Source organism: Haemaphysalis longicornis, unplaced genomic scaffold (assembly GCF_048455015.1).
Source record: "Haemaphysalis longicornis isolate Haplotype H1 unplaced genomic scaffold, Haemaphysalis longicornis Haplotype H1 scaffold_3, whole genome shotgun sequence".
Taxonomy (NCBI): domain Eukaryota; kingdom Metazoa; phylum Arthropoda; class Arachnida; order Ixodida; family Ixodidae; genus Haemaphysalis; species Haemaphysalis longicornis.
Genome location: NW_027526335.1, coordinates 44,602,067 through 44,619,023, shown reverse-complemented (window position 1 = coordinate 44,619,023; position 16,957 = coordinate 44,602,067). Strand labels below are relative to the sequence as shown.

The following is a 16,957-nucleotide window of genomic DNA, read 5'->3' as shown; positions in this document are numbered from 1 at the left end:
CTCCTCGCCTCCGCGTGTCCGATGGGATGCAGCTACCTGCCGCGAAAGTGCACGCTGGAAGTGGCGCCGCCGTGCCCCGAGGTGCGTGCGTACTTGGGCAGCAGGCTGTCGGCGATTTGCTGACGTAGCCTCGTCGCAAGAATCTAGCGCGAAAGGTCACCTTTCCCCACCTAAGCAGGGCGCCATGCCGAAGCACAGGTCTTAGCTCATCACCTCTTGAGCGAGATGACCCGCCGCGGTGGCTCAGTGGCTAAGGCGTTGCGCTGCTGAGCACAAGGTCGCGGGTTCGATTCCCGGCCGCGGCGGCCGCTTTTCTGATGGAGGCGAAAAGCAAAAACGCCCATGTGTACGAGATTTCGGCGCACGTTAAAGATCCCCAGGTGGTCAAAATTAATCCGGAGCCCTCCACTACGGCGCGCCTCATCGCCTGCGTTGCGTCGGCGCGTTAAACCCCACAATCAATCAATCTTGAGCGAGATGCAACCCGCCTGCGCGTGCTCAACATCAGTTTGGATATACGTTGATCGCTGGGGCGGGTTGACCTAGGTTCAACATCTGCCAACTGGACCAAAAGAATGCCGTCTGCGTGCTCTTGGGCACGCACAATAAAAGAACACTACAGGCCAATGGATAAGAAAGGCGCGACTATAAGACTAGTGCACTGTATACTGTAGTGAATACAGCGACGGGCTAATATCGTTATCATCTACACGTGGTTCCGCACACCTGATTGAGTCCCCTTGCGTAGCTTGGCTACGGAAGGAGATTCCACATTAGTCAAGGACTTATGCTATGTTCAGACTACCGATGCCAAAGCGATATCGTGATCTCTGGACGTAAAAAAAACGCCGTGTCACGCAGTTCGGTTGGCTGAGACGTGAAATGACGTCATTTTTTAAAGTTATTACGACAGTTGCGGCAACATTCTTACCCTTTTCGTAGAAAGGCTACGCAAAGATAGCTTGTCTATTCTCATGCACGCATATCAGTGTTTCGGTATCAATTCCAATTTCTTATACCACGTAACTCCTGTCTCTATGTGAGATGCCACGCGATGCTAATCGAACATTACCAATGACACAATGGAGGCGGCATGGCGGCGTGCTTCGCTACCAGTTTTAAGCCCCACCGCACACTATCCGACTTGACAAATCGGCGGTCAAAATCGCAGTACTGTTTCGTAGATACAGTGCAAGTGCGGATCTATCACCGGCGGCACTGAAAAATACTCTTGGCGCCGACTTGTCATACCTTAGGAATCGCGCATGCACTGTGAAAGTCAATGGCCGAAAGTGCGTGCTCAAACTTACCACCTCTTTGTTCCGGCATAAAATTGCGATAAGCATCGTCAATGTCCAGCAGGCAGTTTACCTCTTTTCAATGCTGCGACTGTCAGAGCAGCTTTGGGTTCAGGAAAATGGCTACAAATTAGTTGGCGCAAAAATATTAATCGCAAAAGCCTCGATGTCTCACCAAGCGCGAAATTTGGCAACGAAAAGTGATGTCGTCGTCGTCGGCAGCGGTGGCGTGAACACGAATGGTACCAGAAGTCACGTGACATCAGCGGCGGGAACTGCGAAGCGGAGGAGGTGTTGCTCTGGTGCCGTTGTTCAGCTTGCGCATTCCTGCACGCAATCAGTCTTATTATTAAGTATATCTGATGAATTCTTTTAACAGTGAAGCTGTTCAGCAAATCATTATTTTTCGTGTCTGAAGTTAAAAATAGCAAAAAAAAAAAAAAATGCCGAGCGCACGTGAGCGCGAGCCTCGAAACGACCACCCGGCAGTGAAAAAACCTGCTGAGCGCTCGTGTGTGCGTGCCTCGCGGGAACCGCTCAGCGTCCCCGCCGCACGTTTGTCAAGACAAGCATACCCACTTTGGGAGATTGACCAAGGTTGCGGCGACTGCCCGAAAGTTAAACAAAACAAAGAAAATGCCGAGCGCTCGTGTTTTCGTGCCTCACGGTGACCACCCAGCGTCCCCGGCCCACATTTACCAAGCCAAACTTACCCACTTAGGAAGATTTACCAAGATTGGCAAAAAAAAAAAAAACAGCGTTCGCCGAAATCGTGGCAACACTTGCTCGGAACGAGACACGTCACAGCGTACGCCGCTCCAAGGTGATTTCTAATGATTACCACTTCAAAAAAAAAAAAAAAAAGAACGAAGCTTACACTTACAGCAACAATGATGGAGTAAAGGTCGTTGCGGGAGCGAAGAAGAAGCAACTCGGCTGCAATCGTGGGCTTAAACCATCGTGATGGCCGTGAAGATTGCGTACAGGTTCGCTACCTTCAAGTCTTACGGGTCAGTGTGAGCAGCTTCCTCGGCAATTTTTTTTTTCGTCGGAACTAGTCGTCGTAGTTGGTACGTGTTACCTGGCAGGTTATGTCAGCAAGGATCACTATTTGCCAAATCACTGCCAGCTGTATAGTTGAGGTGGAGTATAATTGGAACAATGTATGCAGTCCTTATACGCTGTATCCATGACGTGATCCCACCATTCCGAAATGTCACAGGCAGACTCAAGAAGAAGAAACGGAGTCGCCCAATTGCTCTGTCATGCCTTCAAGCGTGCCCATCTTAGGAACCACTGAAAAGAACGACAGAGAAGGCAAAGAGGAAACATCAAAATTGAACGAAACAGAGCGAAGAAACAATTATAAACAGGGGAACGTGACGTCACCCGGAGGAGCGAACGCCTCGCGAGACCGTTTCGAACACGAACAGAAACTAACACGCGCGACAAATCAGTCCGTGACATGACGCGCCTCACGGAACCCCGAAAAATCGCCACACGCGCGTTCCGACTCCCCTGAAACGGTAAGCCTCTTCACCGGCGCTTAATGCGTGAAAGCGAACTTGTAAGCTATCGGTCCGGTTCGGAAGCAAGGTCGCCGATCTTGCTGCTCGGATGCGGCCATCACCGCAATGGCGCGCGTCGTCCACCACGAGGGCCACACGACGGCGGTGGCTCCTCTTCCCTCCCGGTATCGGCGGCACGGGCCAGCCCCGGTCTCCCGCTGGCCAACAGGACGCGACGCCGCCGGCCAACATATTGCGGCCAAACCCGTTCCACCCCTGACGCCGCCGCCGCTGAGGAACACGGGCCAGCAACATGCCCTCGCTAATGGCCCGGGCCCGGCGCACCTCGCCCCTGTGCTCTCCGCTGCCGATTCGGTGCAGCGCGGACAGAAGCCGGGCAGGGCACGACTCAGCTCGACCAGGAAGGCGTTGGGACGGCGCCACTTGGTTTTGCCCCTCACTTCCGCCACTTTGCTCCTGGCGCAGCTTTGGAGTATCGCTGAGCTGGGATAGCGGCGGAGTAACACCGCTGGTTTACCGCGCGAAGTCGGCGATACGGCTAGTTCACAATCAGAGCGGGAACAAGGAGGTGTGGCGCTGCCTAAAACCCCCTTATAGCCCCCTCTTCGGGACCTGTTTGCGACGCAGAGAAACTTGGAGGAGATGTAGGCTTGATGGGGAATACAAATAAGTTGGCACTGATTCACTCCTTTTCCTTCGTTGGTTTGTTGTCGCGCGATAGACAGTCCACGCGTGGGTCTAAACTGTCGGGCGGCAGACGCATAAGATGCGGCCATTCTCACGCGCTAGTCAGCTTCCGCAGTGTTGCACCCATTTAGCGGACGGCGTCTACTCGATACTAGCGGTGAGTCCGGCGGCCCCGCCGCGCGCGACGTCATTCATCGGCGTCACCCACCACCTCGCGGCGGGAGGGCTCTGCTCGGATAACGCGCCCGCTGCAGCGGGTGATACCGAGACGCATTTCTCGGGCACAGAGTGCGCGTAGTGCGAGGAAGAAGGCCGCGCAGGCTGCGCCTGTCTCTTTCGACAAATAATTGGCAAACAAATGGGCGCCGCTCCGCGAGTGTTTTACATACATTGCTTCCTGGCGGCGGCCAGCCTGCGCGCGCAGCCAACGCGACGGTCCGCAAGCTCGGAGGTGCGCGCCCCAGCGGGAGCTTCGCGAAACGTTGTGTCTAATTAGTAGCTGGCAATATCGCTTTACGGCGACGCTTCCGCGAAGCTCAGCCGCCGATACGGGCGCGACATGCGGGACGCTGTGCAGGAAACGGCGCACGCCCCGAAGCGACAGCGGATCGAGGGAGCAGCGGTTTAGGACAAGGACAGCACGCCGTTAACTACAGGATCTTTAAAGACTGGCAATTTTGTTCCACGTCTCCTCCTTCTTTCCACAAACATCTTTTTTTGTGAGAGAGTGGGGGGGGGGGGGGGGGGCGAATTCTTGCATCCGGTGCCAACGCCAGCTATTTTCTTTTCAGCATCGCCAACGCACCATGTGTCAATTCTAAAAAGCTTTTGGACAGCACAGCAGCCACAGCAGTCAGTCACAAAGGTTAAGGTATTTTATCCCACAACGGAACTGTTTTAAACGCATAAACTAGGACAGGACAAAGGATTAAAATTATTTGTAACTTATTAGTTGCCTTCGGAGTACTGCTGACGCGCTATACTCTCTCCCTTTCTCTCTTTCTCTTTCTCTCCCTTTCTCTCTTTCTCAAGCTCTTAATAAGAGCCCACCTAAGCCGAAAACTGCTGCCTTGCTTGCTAACGGAACTGTACGTTTTCCCTTAAATGTGGTTCGTTAAGGCCCCTTTTAAAGCGCAGCTTTTATATGAGACAGACAGACAGACTGACTGACGAAAAGTACAGTGCTCCACCACTCTATGGAGAAGGATGACCAGCAAGCCTGTGGGCCAAGACTCAACGTGAGCGGCAATATGCTTTGACCGGGTCATTTTCCAAGGGGTGCACAAAGCAAAAAACGTTTGTTTGTAATTTGCGATTAAGCATACTTCCTGGTTAATTACCTGAATGAAACGTTAACAAACTAGTTTTATTCCAGTGGGCAAAAATGGCGATGTCCGTCTCCGTATTACCAGCAGACGAAAATTCCACGATATTTACAACTTCACCGCGAACTATGTAATTTTGAAAAGTAGTTAAAAATCCACGTAATGTGAGCACCGTCTTAGCGGCTATTTGCCATGTAATTTGTTTCGGGATATTTTAAATAAAACGAGAATTAGAGCCCCTTTCCGTAATAATACTCCATCCAAAGACGGACTTGCTTCACTGTTAAACACTCAGTGTGCAAAAGCCATCTTATAAAGTCCAAGCTTACGACGATCTTTTTAAAGTCGGCTTCACCTCTAAACGCGAGTGATCTGCTGAAAAAACATATTTTCAGGAAACAGATAAGCCGTCTTACTACAGTATGTAGGCCCTAGGACTTCTTTTAGTTTTTTAACACGAGAGCGTTTCATTTCCGGATACATGAAAATTTCGCTGACGTTATATCCGTCACGGAAGTGACGCGTGTACAACGAAGCAAGCGGCCTGTAAAGGGTGCACCCCTGCACACAGGGTCTTCTTGCGGGGAAGCAACCTTGAGTACTAAAGAGTACGTTATACTTAGGGTTGTTCGTTTTCGGGTTTTATACGTCAACACGAAAGCGTTTTATGGCGGGATACACCAAGATTTCACTGACGTCATATCCGTCACGGAAATGACGCCAGTACACCTTTGCCGAAGCGACCCGCCAGCAGGACGTCGCTCGCCAAGCACACCCACAAGACAGCCGCCGACCCGCAAATCATGCTCAGCTGCGATTTCGCTGCACATTACGCTTTCGTGTTTGACTGATTCCTACGACAGAATAATCAACCACAGCTTCTTTGTATTTGTTTTTAGGGCGCAGCCCTTTGTCGCCCGCCTCTGGGCTGAGACGCTTCGCCGCCGTCGTGACCGTCGAATGATGGGAAGACCAACGAGTGAAAGAAAGCAGAGGAGGAGAGTGTCGCGAAATTGGGAGGGGAGGGCGGTTCGCCGTGGCGGCGCGAAGTGTGCGGGGGGGGGGGGGGGGGGGGCGGAGAGGAAGCAGTATGCTTTGCCCGCACGAGGCGCTCGACGGTGCGACGCTTGGCGAAAACGTGAGGGGGCGTGCGCGTGATGATGGTGTGCGTTCCCTGCCTAAGACGCAGTTCGCGGTCCCTTCCTGAGACGCACTTCGCGCTGCCGGCGCAGACGCTCATCATCGCTGCCGTCGAGAGGGATCCACGAGTGAGTGCTGCCTCAGCGCACTGCTGCTGCGCCCAAATATCGCATTAGGGAGTACCGTAATCACCAGCCATTTTTTTTCATACGCTGACGGTGTTGCGCACAGTTTTAAGATCCCGGGGATTTGAGTGGGCGCCGCAACGTGGTGCTACGCTCGTGTGCGATTCTTGTCTACATCGCTGTGTTGCCGGAAACGGCCTGCTGGATCCCAGCCATAGACGGGTTTGCTGTAAAATAAACGTCTGTTTTATATTCCTTTTGTACGGTCGTCAATTATTTCCTGGTATCCTCCCCCCCCCCCCCCCCCCCCTGTGGTCCCCCAAACGTAGCTGCGGACCAGCTACGGCGAGTCAATCTTCCCATCTGCCGTAGCGTATTTTTGTCGGCACGCTACGGAGAACACCGACTGATTAGCCCGATTATGTTTCAGAGCGTGGCTTCTGGTGTCAGATGGGTGTTACGGAATTTCCATTGTTACGATCGGTTCCTGCGTATTTTCTTGATATCGTCGGACAGAAACCCTTCGCGGCAAAGACAACTTCACCGTAAAAGCCAACTTCAAATCAAAACCAACAATTTCCCATGGCACAAGTAGTGTTATAACTTACATGTCTCACCCATGCTTCCGTAACCGATATGAAAATGTCCGTCACATGGCCTTGCGGGGTTTGGTAAATAAAGAGGCTGGAAATAAAGGGCAGTAATATGCTACCTCCTCCATTATATCTTTGCTTTCTAATGCATGGCTTATTAATAACACCGTGATTGATTGATTGATTGATTGATTGATTGATTGATTGATTGATTGATTGAGTGAGTGAGTGAGTGAGTGAGTGAGTGAGTGAGTGAGTGAGTGAGTGAGTGAGTGAGTGAGTGAGTGAGTGAGTGAGTGAGTGAGTGAGTGAGTGAGTGACCGAGGTTTTATAGCAGAGGTGCCATTATGCCGTTGGTTAAAACATCTCGCGATGCGCGAAAAGCTGATGCCAGTCTTTAAAGGCTTACGTGGCGCTATAACTGTATGGAATGTCACACCGAAAGTGCGCGTCCTCGGGGATATTGCAAATGACTGGAATACTCATTTTAACAACTTCCCTCAGCTGGTTTCATACAGACTGCGGCCACACAGAATCCATTACCCGCCGACTGCTGCATTACTGCGTTGCTCTGACGTCACGCACGCACGCCCACTTTCGCTGACGTCATCACATTTGACGCCAGTGCAACGCAGTGATGCAGCAGTTGTTGTGGAGTGGATCTTGCGGCCGAAGACGGACTGAAACGAGCCAGGAAGTTTTCGTTAGAATCATTATTATTGCTAGTCGAACGCCACGACGGCTTCGCTGAGCAATGATGTCTTGAGCTCGCGAGACGGTTCAGGACGGTTTTTACGCTATCACTGGCAGTAATTCATGCCTTCGTATAGCCCAAAACGAAGAGCACAAGCACTTCTGCTCTTTCGCCTCCCTCCTGTTTGTCCGCTTTTTGCGGTAAACCAAGCCGCATATCGCCGACGAGGGAATACGTATTAAAAACAATAGCATATATTCCGGTTATTTTCTGCATAGTCGCCCTAGGGCGGGCAGGAGCTAGCAGTTTGGGACACCAAATTTTCTGTTATACCTTAAGCAACTCCGTATCTTTCGAAACATATGCTATATAAGGTTATGTAGAAAACAAAGATGGCACTTTATGCTTTCGAGATACTTTTCTACATCGAAGTCACCAGCTCGTGCGGGCATTGAACCCCGCTCACTTCTCCAACCTTTCCCTTTTTGCCGACTGTTGAGGTCCACCACAGAACAGCTCTAGGAAAGCCTCTTTATCGGCTATCGCCCTATTCCACCGCCGCCACTCTCTCCTCCCCGGGAAAGCGGTTCAGGTTGCACCGCAGGAACGCTATGCTTTCCACGACGGAACGCGGCGGGCTCGACGGTCGAGTGAACAGGATTCGTCCATCCGCGACCCCTTCCCGCGATACATTCTGCAACGCGTAGACTTCTCAGCCGCCGCCGGTATGTCCGTGTCGCCGCAGAACGGAAACAAAGGAGTTCAACGGAGGAATCCGCCAAGGAGGCGCACGCGTTCTTTTCTTCTCCCCTCCGCGTTGGCGGCATCGGAAGGTGACGTATGCCACGCACAGGTGCACACGGAGCGAGAAAAAGGAGTGAAGTGGACGGACGGAAGAAAAGGAGGCGCGAGAACGAGTGCGCAGTGAGGAGGAGGAGGAGGAGGAGCACGCAAGCAGCGCGCGACAGCGGCAGCTGCGGGGCCATGACCTTCGGTCGAAAAGCGAAAAGGGACGCCGCCGCGCGCTGTACCTGGCCAGGAGGCGACACCGCAGCGGACGCCGCGACGACGACGACGACCGCCGCCGCGCAGTCGTGGGTTTAACGACCCGGGGGCCCCCGTATTTGTAGCAGCGCGCTGATAGCCAACGGTATGTGTGGTGCATGCGAGTGATCGCAGCGAGACTCTTCGAAGCGCGAAGCCGCGTTGATTGAAGGTCAAAAGCCAGCGTCGTGGCCGAGAAGTGTGCCACAAAATGGCTGACAGTTCAAAAATCAGAAAAAAGCGCTTGAACACGAAAATATATTGGCGAAACGTCCCAAAATACTCAGTCTGGTGTCATGTGTCATACATGTCAACAATTTTCAGCGCAAGGAAAACCTTAGGCATATACTTGACGCAAAATGTGAATGTATAAGGGTACCCAGCGATCGTTTTGCTCTGAGCCTTGCGCCCTCAACCCTACGTATACATGCTTGATTTTTTTTTTTTTTTTTACGATAACGTATTTTTAAAATTGACGCGGCAAAGACGGTGTCAAAGAGATTCGAGATAAAAGCAAACATAAAAACAAACTATGTCGGATCTAACTGCTCCAAGCACAACAAAACCAAAAGTTACGGACGCGCGTTTCCTCAACATATGGAGCGCGAGCAAGGCGAACCCGGGAAAATTAATTCGAATTAATAAATTTTATCGCAATAAGTTTGGCCTGTGGTTTAAGCGGGAAAACAGGGTGTCTACGTGCGGAGGAAGAAATAGGCGCAAAGAGGATAAGACGGTGATGATGATAACGAGGTAGCACGTTCGTCAACCAGACCCTGATACTTTCGCATTGACTACACCATTGGTTCTCAAATGGGGGTCCGCGGAATCCAAGGGGTTCGAAAGGGAATTCTAGCGGTCCGCGAAGCCTTCCCCAGTACTCTTCCACCCCCCTCCCCCTAATCCCCTTGATTCTTTTTAAAGCGAAGCTCTCTATGCCTCATTTGCGCCGTATATCATAACACCAAAACTCACTGACTGCAGGAAAGCCAACTTCACAAAATGGGTTTCCACAAAGGGCACGTGATGATAATAATAATAATGATAATATTTATATTTATAATTACAATAATAATAAGGTGAAACGCGAAGCATCTCAAAAAAAAAACGCTTCCCGTGACCGGAGTCGAACGCTGGTCTCTCGCGTTATGAAGCCGACGTCTATCCGATTGCCCCCTTCCGCAGCGTTTGAGGCAGTCGAAGCAATCTGGATTTGAGACTTTGACTTTGACTCGCGTTGCATAGGACAAAGCTTCGCGTTTTAACCACCTTTCTCATCAGAAAGGGGCTTTGATTTCTTTCTCCCTTTTTGCGGAACCTTGCCAGCAGCCCAGAAAAAAGGCGTCGCTCCAAGAGATGTTCTTTTTTTAGTTTCTCCGCGTAGCATACGTTTCAAAGCCCAGTTTTCTACGCTGCACATCAGCTGTGCGAAAAAAGCCAGACGCACAAGAAACACCATATAGGGGTACTGGCGACTCTTAGGTGCTAACCCGTATTATTTGAGAATATAACACGAATAAGCGAGAAGTCAGACACGAAAGACGGGCAGCGAATAGGTGTTGGGGCAAGTTTTGCTGATGTGCAGCTTGATTGAAACTATGACACGGATAGGCATAGTTCATCATGGGCTCCCCCATCCATTTCGCCAGACCAAAAAAAGTCCCAGGCACATCCAAGGTTTACAATCACTGAGCCACATCAAACGAGTGCTTAAGTTGCCTAGTAATATATATATATATATTGTGGTGACGTTTATTGACGCCTGGGAACGATCACGTCGTCAAGTCAGGCAGAGTTCGAGCGGACGTAGGAAACCGGGGCTGAGGTTCGAGCTGTGCGAGGACACACTTCGTCTCCTTCCAAAAGCGCTGCATGGCACATAACCTTATCTGAAGATTGTCCACCAACAGGACCTGACAGGACATAGCCACTGGAAAAGTGTCCATCTGCCAATGTCCAGGTTCTTCGCTACAATCACCCCCGGCGAGAAGAGGGAGCCATCCTGGCGACTCATGGTGAAGACGAAACCAGTGGATCATAGTAGGGCTTGAGTCGCTGAACATGCACAGTCTCACGGCCGCGGCGCCGAAGATCCGATGAGGGCATAACTGGTTCGACGATATAATTCACTGGCGAAGTGCTTTTGATAACACGGTAAGGACCATGGTATTTCGATGTAAGCTTCGGAGAGAGACCTGGAGTGGAACATGGCACCCAAAGCCAAACAAGGGAGCCGGGAGAGAAATCGCGTGGTGCACTAGACGCGTCATGGCGAGATTTCTGTAGCTGCTGGTGTTCAGAAGTGAATGAACGAGCGAGCTGGCGGCATTCCTCAGCAAACTGCGAAATCTGGGAAATCGGTGTACACTCGGAGGGATCAGGGTGATATGGAAGTACCGTGTCCAGCGTGCAGGTCGGCTCCCGTCCGTAGAGGAGGAAGAACGGGGAAAATCCGGTAGTCGACTGCGTCGCGGTATTGTACGCGTACGTGATGAACGGAAGGACCTGATCCCAGTTTGAATGGTCTGATGAAATATACATAGACAGCATGTCTCCCAGAGTGCGGTTGAACCGTTCGGTTAGGCCGTTGGTTTGCGGATGGTACGCTGTGGTAGTGCGGTGAACGATGTTACACTCGGCCAAGAGCGCTTTGATAACGTCCGATAAAAATACGCGACCTCTGTCACTCAGCAGCTCTCGGGGCGCTCCGTGTCGAAGGATGAAACGACGGAGGAGGAAGGACGCCACGTCCCGGGCTGTGGCTGCTGAAAGGGCTGCTGTCTCAGCATATCGCGTGAGATGATCTACCGCAACGATAATCCAGCGGTGCTCTCTGGATGTGCACGGCAACGGCCCGTAGAGGTCGATACCCACTCTATCGAAGGGGCGGGCAGGGCACGGCAGAGGCTGGAGTTCGCTCGCTGTTGATCGCGGGGGAGACTTACGGCGCTGGCAGTCTGTGCAGGAACGAACATATTTTGTGACGAAGGTGTACATGCCTCGCCAGTAAAAGCGAAGGCGAAGTCTTCGGTATGTCTTCAGGACACCTCCGTGGGCACACTGCGCGTCACCGTGGAACGAAGAACAGATGTGCACGCGTAAATGACGAGGGATGACCAGGAGCCATTTACGACCTTCGGACGAATAGTTTCGGCGGTAAAGGAGTTGGTCACGGACAGAGAAATGGGCAGCTTGGCGACGGAGAGAGCGAGGTGCGGCTGCTGGCGATGGACGGGACAAAAATTCCACAATGGAAGCGATCCACGGATCCTTTCGCTGTTCAGCAGCCATGTCGGTGATATCAAGGGGGGCCAGAGTGCACTCCACAGAAGATAAATCTTCAGCGTCGGATGGTAGAGGAGACCTAGAAAGGGCATCTGCGTCTGTGTGCTTGCGGCCGGACCGGTATACCACTCGTATGTCGTGCTCTTGCAGCCGGAGGGCCCATCGACCGAGGCGGCCAGACGGATCCTTTAGCGACGAGAGCCAACAAAGGGCGTGGTGGTCCGTCACCACGTCGAATGGGCGCCCGTAGAGGTACGGGCGAAATTTCGTAATAGCCCAAACGATCGCTAAGCATTCCTTTTCGGTCACAGAGTAGTTGACTTCGGCTTTTGTAAGGGTACGGCTGGCGTAAGCGACGACGTACTCCTGGAATCCGGTCTTGCGTTGTGCGAGTACTGCGCCCAGGCCCACACCGCTGGCATCGGTATGGATTTCCGTGGGAGCGCTGGGATCAAAATGTCGCAGTACCGGTGGGGAAACAAGAAGGCGGCGCAACATATTGAAGGCGTCCTCGCAGGCGGGTGACCAATCGCCGATCTCGTTGTTACCACCAAGGAGCTTCGTCAAAGGCGCAATGATGGTGGCGAAATTGCGAACAAAGCGCCGGAAGTAAGAACAAAGTCCTATAAAGCTGCGAAGTTGTTTCATTGTCGTCGGTTTGGGAAATTCCGCCACGGCGCGAAGTTTCGCTGGGTCAGGAAGGACACCATCTTTTGACACCACGTGGCCTAGAATAGTAAGTTTTCGAGCTGCAAAGCGGCATTTCTTCAAGTTTAACTGCAGGCCGGCTGTGGCAAGGCAGGTTAACACTTGTTCGAGGCGGGTAAGATGCGTCGCAAAATCAGGGGAAAACACGACTATGTCATCTAAGTAACACAAGCATGTTTTCCACTTCAGGCCGCGCAATATGTTGTCCATCATCCTTTCAAAGGTTGCTGGCGCATTGCAAAGCCCGAAGGGCATGACGTTGAATTCGTACAGCCCGTCAGGTGTGACAAAGGCTGTTTTGAGACGATCCGCTTCTGCCATAGGAACTTGCCAATAGCCGGACCGTAAATCCAGAGAAGAGAAGAACTCGGCTCCTTGCAAGCAATCGAGGGCGTCATCTATGCGAGGAAGCGGATAGACGTCTTTCCGCGTGATCTTGTTTAGGCGCCGGTAGTCCACGCAGAAGCGAATTGAGCCATCTTTTTTCGTCACAAGTACTACGGGAGAGGCCCAGGGGCTTGTCGAAGGGCGTACGACGTCGCGCTTGAGCATGTCCGCGACGTGCTCATCAATGACTTGGCGCTCAGTGGGCGACACACGGTATGGCCGCTGTCTGAGGGGTGCGTGGGAACCGGTGTCAATATGGTGCGAAACACTGGATACCCGGCCCAATTCGACGCGTTGGGCATCGAAAGAGTCGCGGAAACGATGCAGAAGAGCCAGAAGCTCGTCTCGTTGCACAGGAGCTAAAGCGTCGTCGAGGGAACGTAAAAAGACATCGGAGTCACAGTTCACACTAGGCCCAAGCGCGGCGAGGTGCAGTGATGCAGCGTTCTCGGATGCGTCGACGATGAGATGATCGTCAACTGGCTCGACGTGGCCAAGACATTCACTCCGAACCAATGTGGCGGGGCATGACGACGGGTTTGAAACGAGGATTGTACCGAGACCAGAGCGAATTTCAAGGACCGCGAAAGGTAGCGGCAAACATTTCCGGGCGCTGAAGAGTGGCGATGGCGTAAAGAAAACGGTGGTGTCGGACAGACAGTCACAAGACACGGAAACAAGCACTGAGGTGCCGGGAGGAATATCGGTATCATCGGCGGCAATCAATTTGGCGGGACGTTCGGGGATAGCGATGTCGTCAAGCGGGAAAAGTTCAACCTCAGCGCGAGCACACCGAATGATCGCATGATGTCGTGACAAAAAGTCCCAACCGAGGATGATGTCGTGCGAACAGGAGGCCAAAACGATGAACTGGATGATATAGACATTTTGCTGGATTGTAACTCGGGCGGTGCACGTGGCCAATGGTTTCACGTCTTGAGCATTCGCGGTCCGGAGGGTGAGGCCAGAAAGCGGAGTGGTGACTTTCCTCAAGGAACGACAAAGACTTTCACGTATCACAGACACAGCGGCACCAGTATCGATAAGAGCGCAAGCGAAAACACCTTCTACGGTAACGTCAATCACATTGTTAGGCGAAAACGGAGGACTTGAGTAGTTCGACGTGGGCGCAGTTGTTGCCTCCGGAACTGCGGCCGCTAGTTTCCCTCAGCTGCGGGGTTGGCACGTGGGCGCATCGGGGAAACGGAGCGGCGACGCGGAGAAAAGGAACGGCGGCTTGAAGGCGTCGAGGTCGACTGGTCAGCTGAGTACGAAGGTGGGGTTGCGCTAGAAGTAGCTGGAGCGAAAAGTGGTGGAAATCCATAGGCTGGGAACTGGTAGGCGTCGACGGGAGATTGGGGTCGGCGGCGACATAAACGTGCCACATGTCCCGGAAGTCGACAAGCGAAACAGATTGGGCGGTTGTCTGGGGTGCGCCATGGATTCGGGGTCCGAGGCGCCATTCGAGGATACGGCGCTGCTGACTGCTCCGCGGGACATACAAAGGAAGGGAATGGTGCCAGGGGCGGTCTTGTGGCGACGGAAGCGTAGGTGAGCGGGGCTTCGACATATTGTTCAATAGGCGACACGACAGGAGGTGCGACCGACGCGGCCACTGGTGAAAGGGTGGATGCCGGCGCAACTGACGGCTGGCGTACGGAAGGGATCGTCTCGGCAACACGCTCTCGGATCACCCGTTGGACCGAGTGAGGCAACGTGGAAGAGGGCTGTGGAGCGCAGGGAAGCAGGGACAGCTGACGCGAAACCTCTTCTCGCACGAACTGCTCGATATGAGGTAGAAGAGCCGAGAGGTCAGGAGAAGCAGCCAATGCCGACAGCGACCCACGTTGCGGTTCTTCCCGCGAAGGGCGTTGGCGGGTGAAAATGCGCTGCTTGCGGAGCTCGTCATAGCTCTGGCACCAGTTCACGACGTCGCTAATAGTCTGCGGGTTTTTATTCAGCAGCATTTGAAACGCATCGTCCTCAATGCCCTTGAGAATGTGTTTGATCTTATCGCTTTCGGCCATAGCTGGATTTGCACGCCTGCAGAGGTCGACGACGTCCTCTATGTAGCTCGTAAATGTTTCACCGGCCTGCTGCGCTCGCTCACGCAGCTGCTGCTCGGCCTGGAGTTTGCGAAGGGCCGGTCGGCCAAAAACTTTCGTAAATTCGGCTTTGAAGTCTGGCCAAGTGGTGAAGGTAGATCCGTTGTTGTTAAACCATGTCTCAGCCAGCACCGTAAAATAGAATCCGACGTTATTGAGCTTCATCGTGTCATCCCATTTATTATAGGTGCTCACCCGTTCGAAGATTGAAAGCCAGTCTTCCGCATCACGGCCATCGGTGCCGTTAAAGAAAGGCGGGTCTCGTTGCCGGAACGTACCGGAACAGACGATGGGCTGCTGGGGTGTAGGCGGCATGTCGTCGCTGACCGGGAGTCTTCTGCTTCGCAATTCCAGGCTGCCAGGCCTTGCGGGGATCGCGATGCGGCAACCTCCACCAAAAATGTGGTGACGTTTATTGACGCCTGGGAACGATCACGTCGTCAAGTCAGGCAGAGTTCGAGCGGACGTAGGAAACCGGGGCTGAGGTTCGAGCTGTGCGAGGACACACTTCGTCTCCTTCCAAAAGCGCTGCATGGCACATAACCTTATCTGAAGATTGTCCACCAACAGGACCTGACAGGACATAGCCACTGGAAAAGTGTCCATCTGCCAATGTCCAGGTTCTTCGCTAATATATATATATATATATATATATATATATATATATATATATATATATATATATATATATATATATATATATATATACATATATATATATATATATATATACATATATATATATATATATATATATTATATATTGGTCACAGTTGGAACAGGACCGAGGTAATTGGAGAATAATGGGAGAGGCATTTGCCTGCAGTGGGCGTAGATAGGCTGATGATGATATATATATATATATATATATATATATATATATATATATATATATATATATATATATTTACTTTCACGCAACTCCTTCCCTCTCCTTTCTGGGTCCCCTTCTATAAAGATACAATAGCATTTGTGGTGAATGATGTCTTGAAATATTAATGAACTGAATTGCTATTTGCTAAAAAGCTGTGTGGCTTAGCAGGGCATTTTTAGTTACTATTAGCGTAAACTGCATGCCCATGCGTTTGGGGCGACGCTGCTTCTTATTTTATTTATGTTTACCGGAGCCGGTCGGCGTCACATGCAAACCTGGGCTTGGGGCTGCAAGTGACGCGACTCAGACGCCTCGTCTAAGTCACCATGCAGACCGCGTCTCGGCAGGCGTCTCAAACATTCGCCACGATACGGACCAAAATTATCCACCAGCAGGGCCTTAACGTAGCAGTAAATGGTCATTATGTATCCCCTCCAAAATATGTATGTATATATATATGGGTAATAAATGCAAAAAAAAATGCAAAACAAAACGTTTACCTGCATACTTGCCGTTTTCCGTCCACGGCGCCGTACAGCTGCCGTGGGCGTATGCGGTTACGCCGCAACATTATCACGGACACATTTTTCTTCCCTATTCAGCTCGTATAGCTAAGCAAAGACGCGTTTTCTGCTGAACGCGAAATATTTATGCACGTGGAGGGACCTGTTTCAGGGGAAGTTACCCTAGGTGCACATACTTGTTTATTTAAGCAGAGCAGGCGACTTTGAAGGATTAGTGCGACAGTTCATAGTGGAACTCTCGGCGGTTTAATGGCGGCGCTAATCGCCTGAATCTGCAACCCTCCTGAGACCTTCCCCTCCGTTCTCTCCGCGTCCCCCTCGCCGCGTCTATGTTATGTATGGCCACCGATTCCGGAGCTGACCACGCGATAGGGACATTCGTTTTCCACGCAGAGCGCGGCTCGTCGCGACGAGCTCGTGATTTTGACCGAGCGACCCATACCGCCCAAGTGTGATAGCGCGGCTTCCTTTCCTGGGAGGCCAATACTGACTCGACGCAGTCAACGAGGCCACCCAGTTTGCTTCTGCGCCCTGGTTACATCGCTATCTTCAAGATCGGGTCCTGCCTAGTTAATGCAAGGGTCGTCCACTTACTGGAAGAACAGTGTAACTTGAAGCCTGGTGCCGACCGCACAAAAA

At 52.0% G+C, this 16,957-nt stretch overlaps 2 protein-coding genes across 2 annotated transcripts in view; both read right to left on the bottom strand.

The window, feature by feature from the left end:
• Positions 1-16,957, bottom strand: part of Shrm (shroom) — a 495,848-nt gene that overhangs the window by 396,821 nt on the left and 82,070 nt on the right. The window lies entirely within an intron of this gene.
• Positions 14,103-15,235, bottom strand: LOC144173601 (uncharacterized). The gene is made up of 2 exons (XM_077701954.1): positions 14,463-15,235; positions 14,103-14,112 (listed from the first exon to the last, which is right to left on the bottom strand). The coding sequence occupies exons 1-2, from the start codon at positions 15,233-15,235 to the stop codon at positions 14,103-14,105; spliced, it is 783 nt and encodes a 260-aa protein (XP_077558080.1).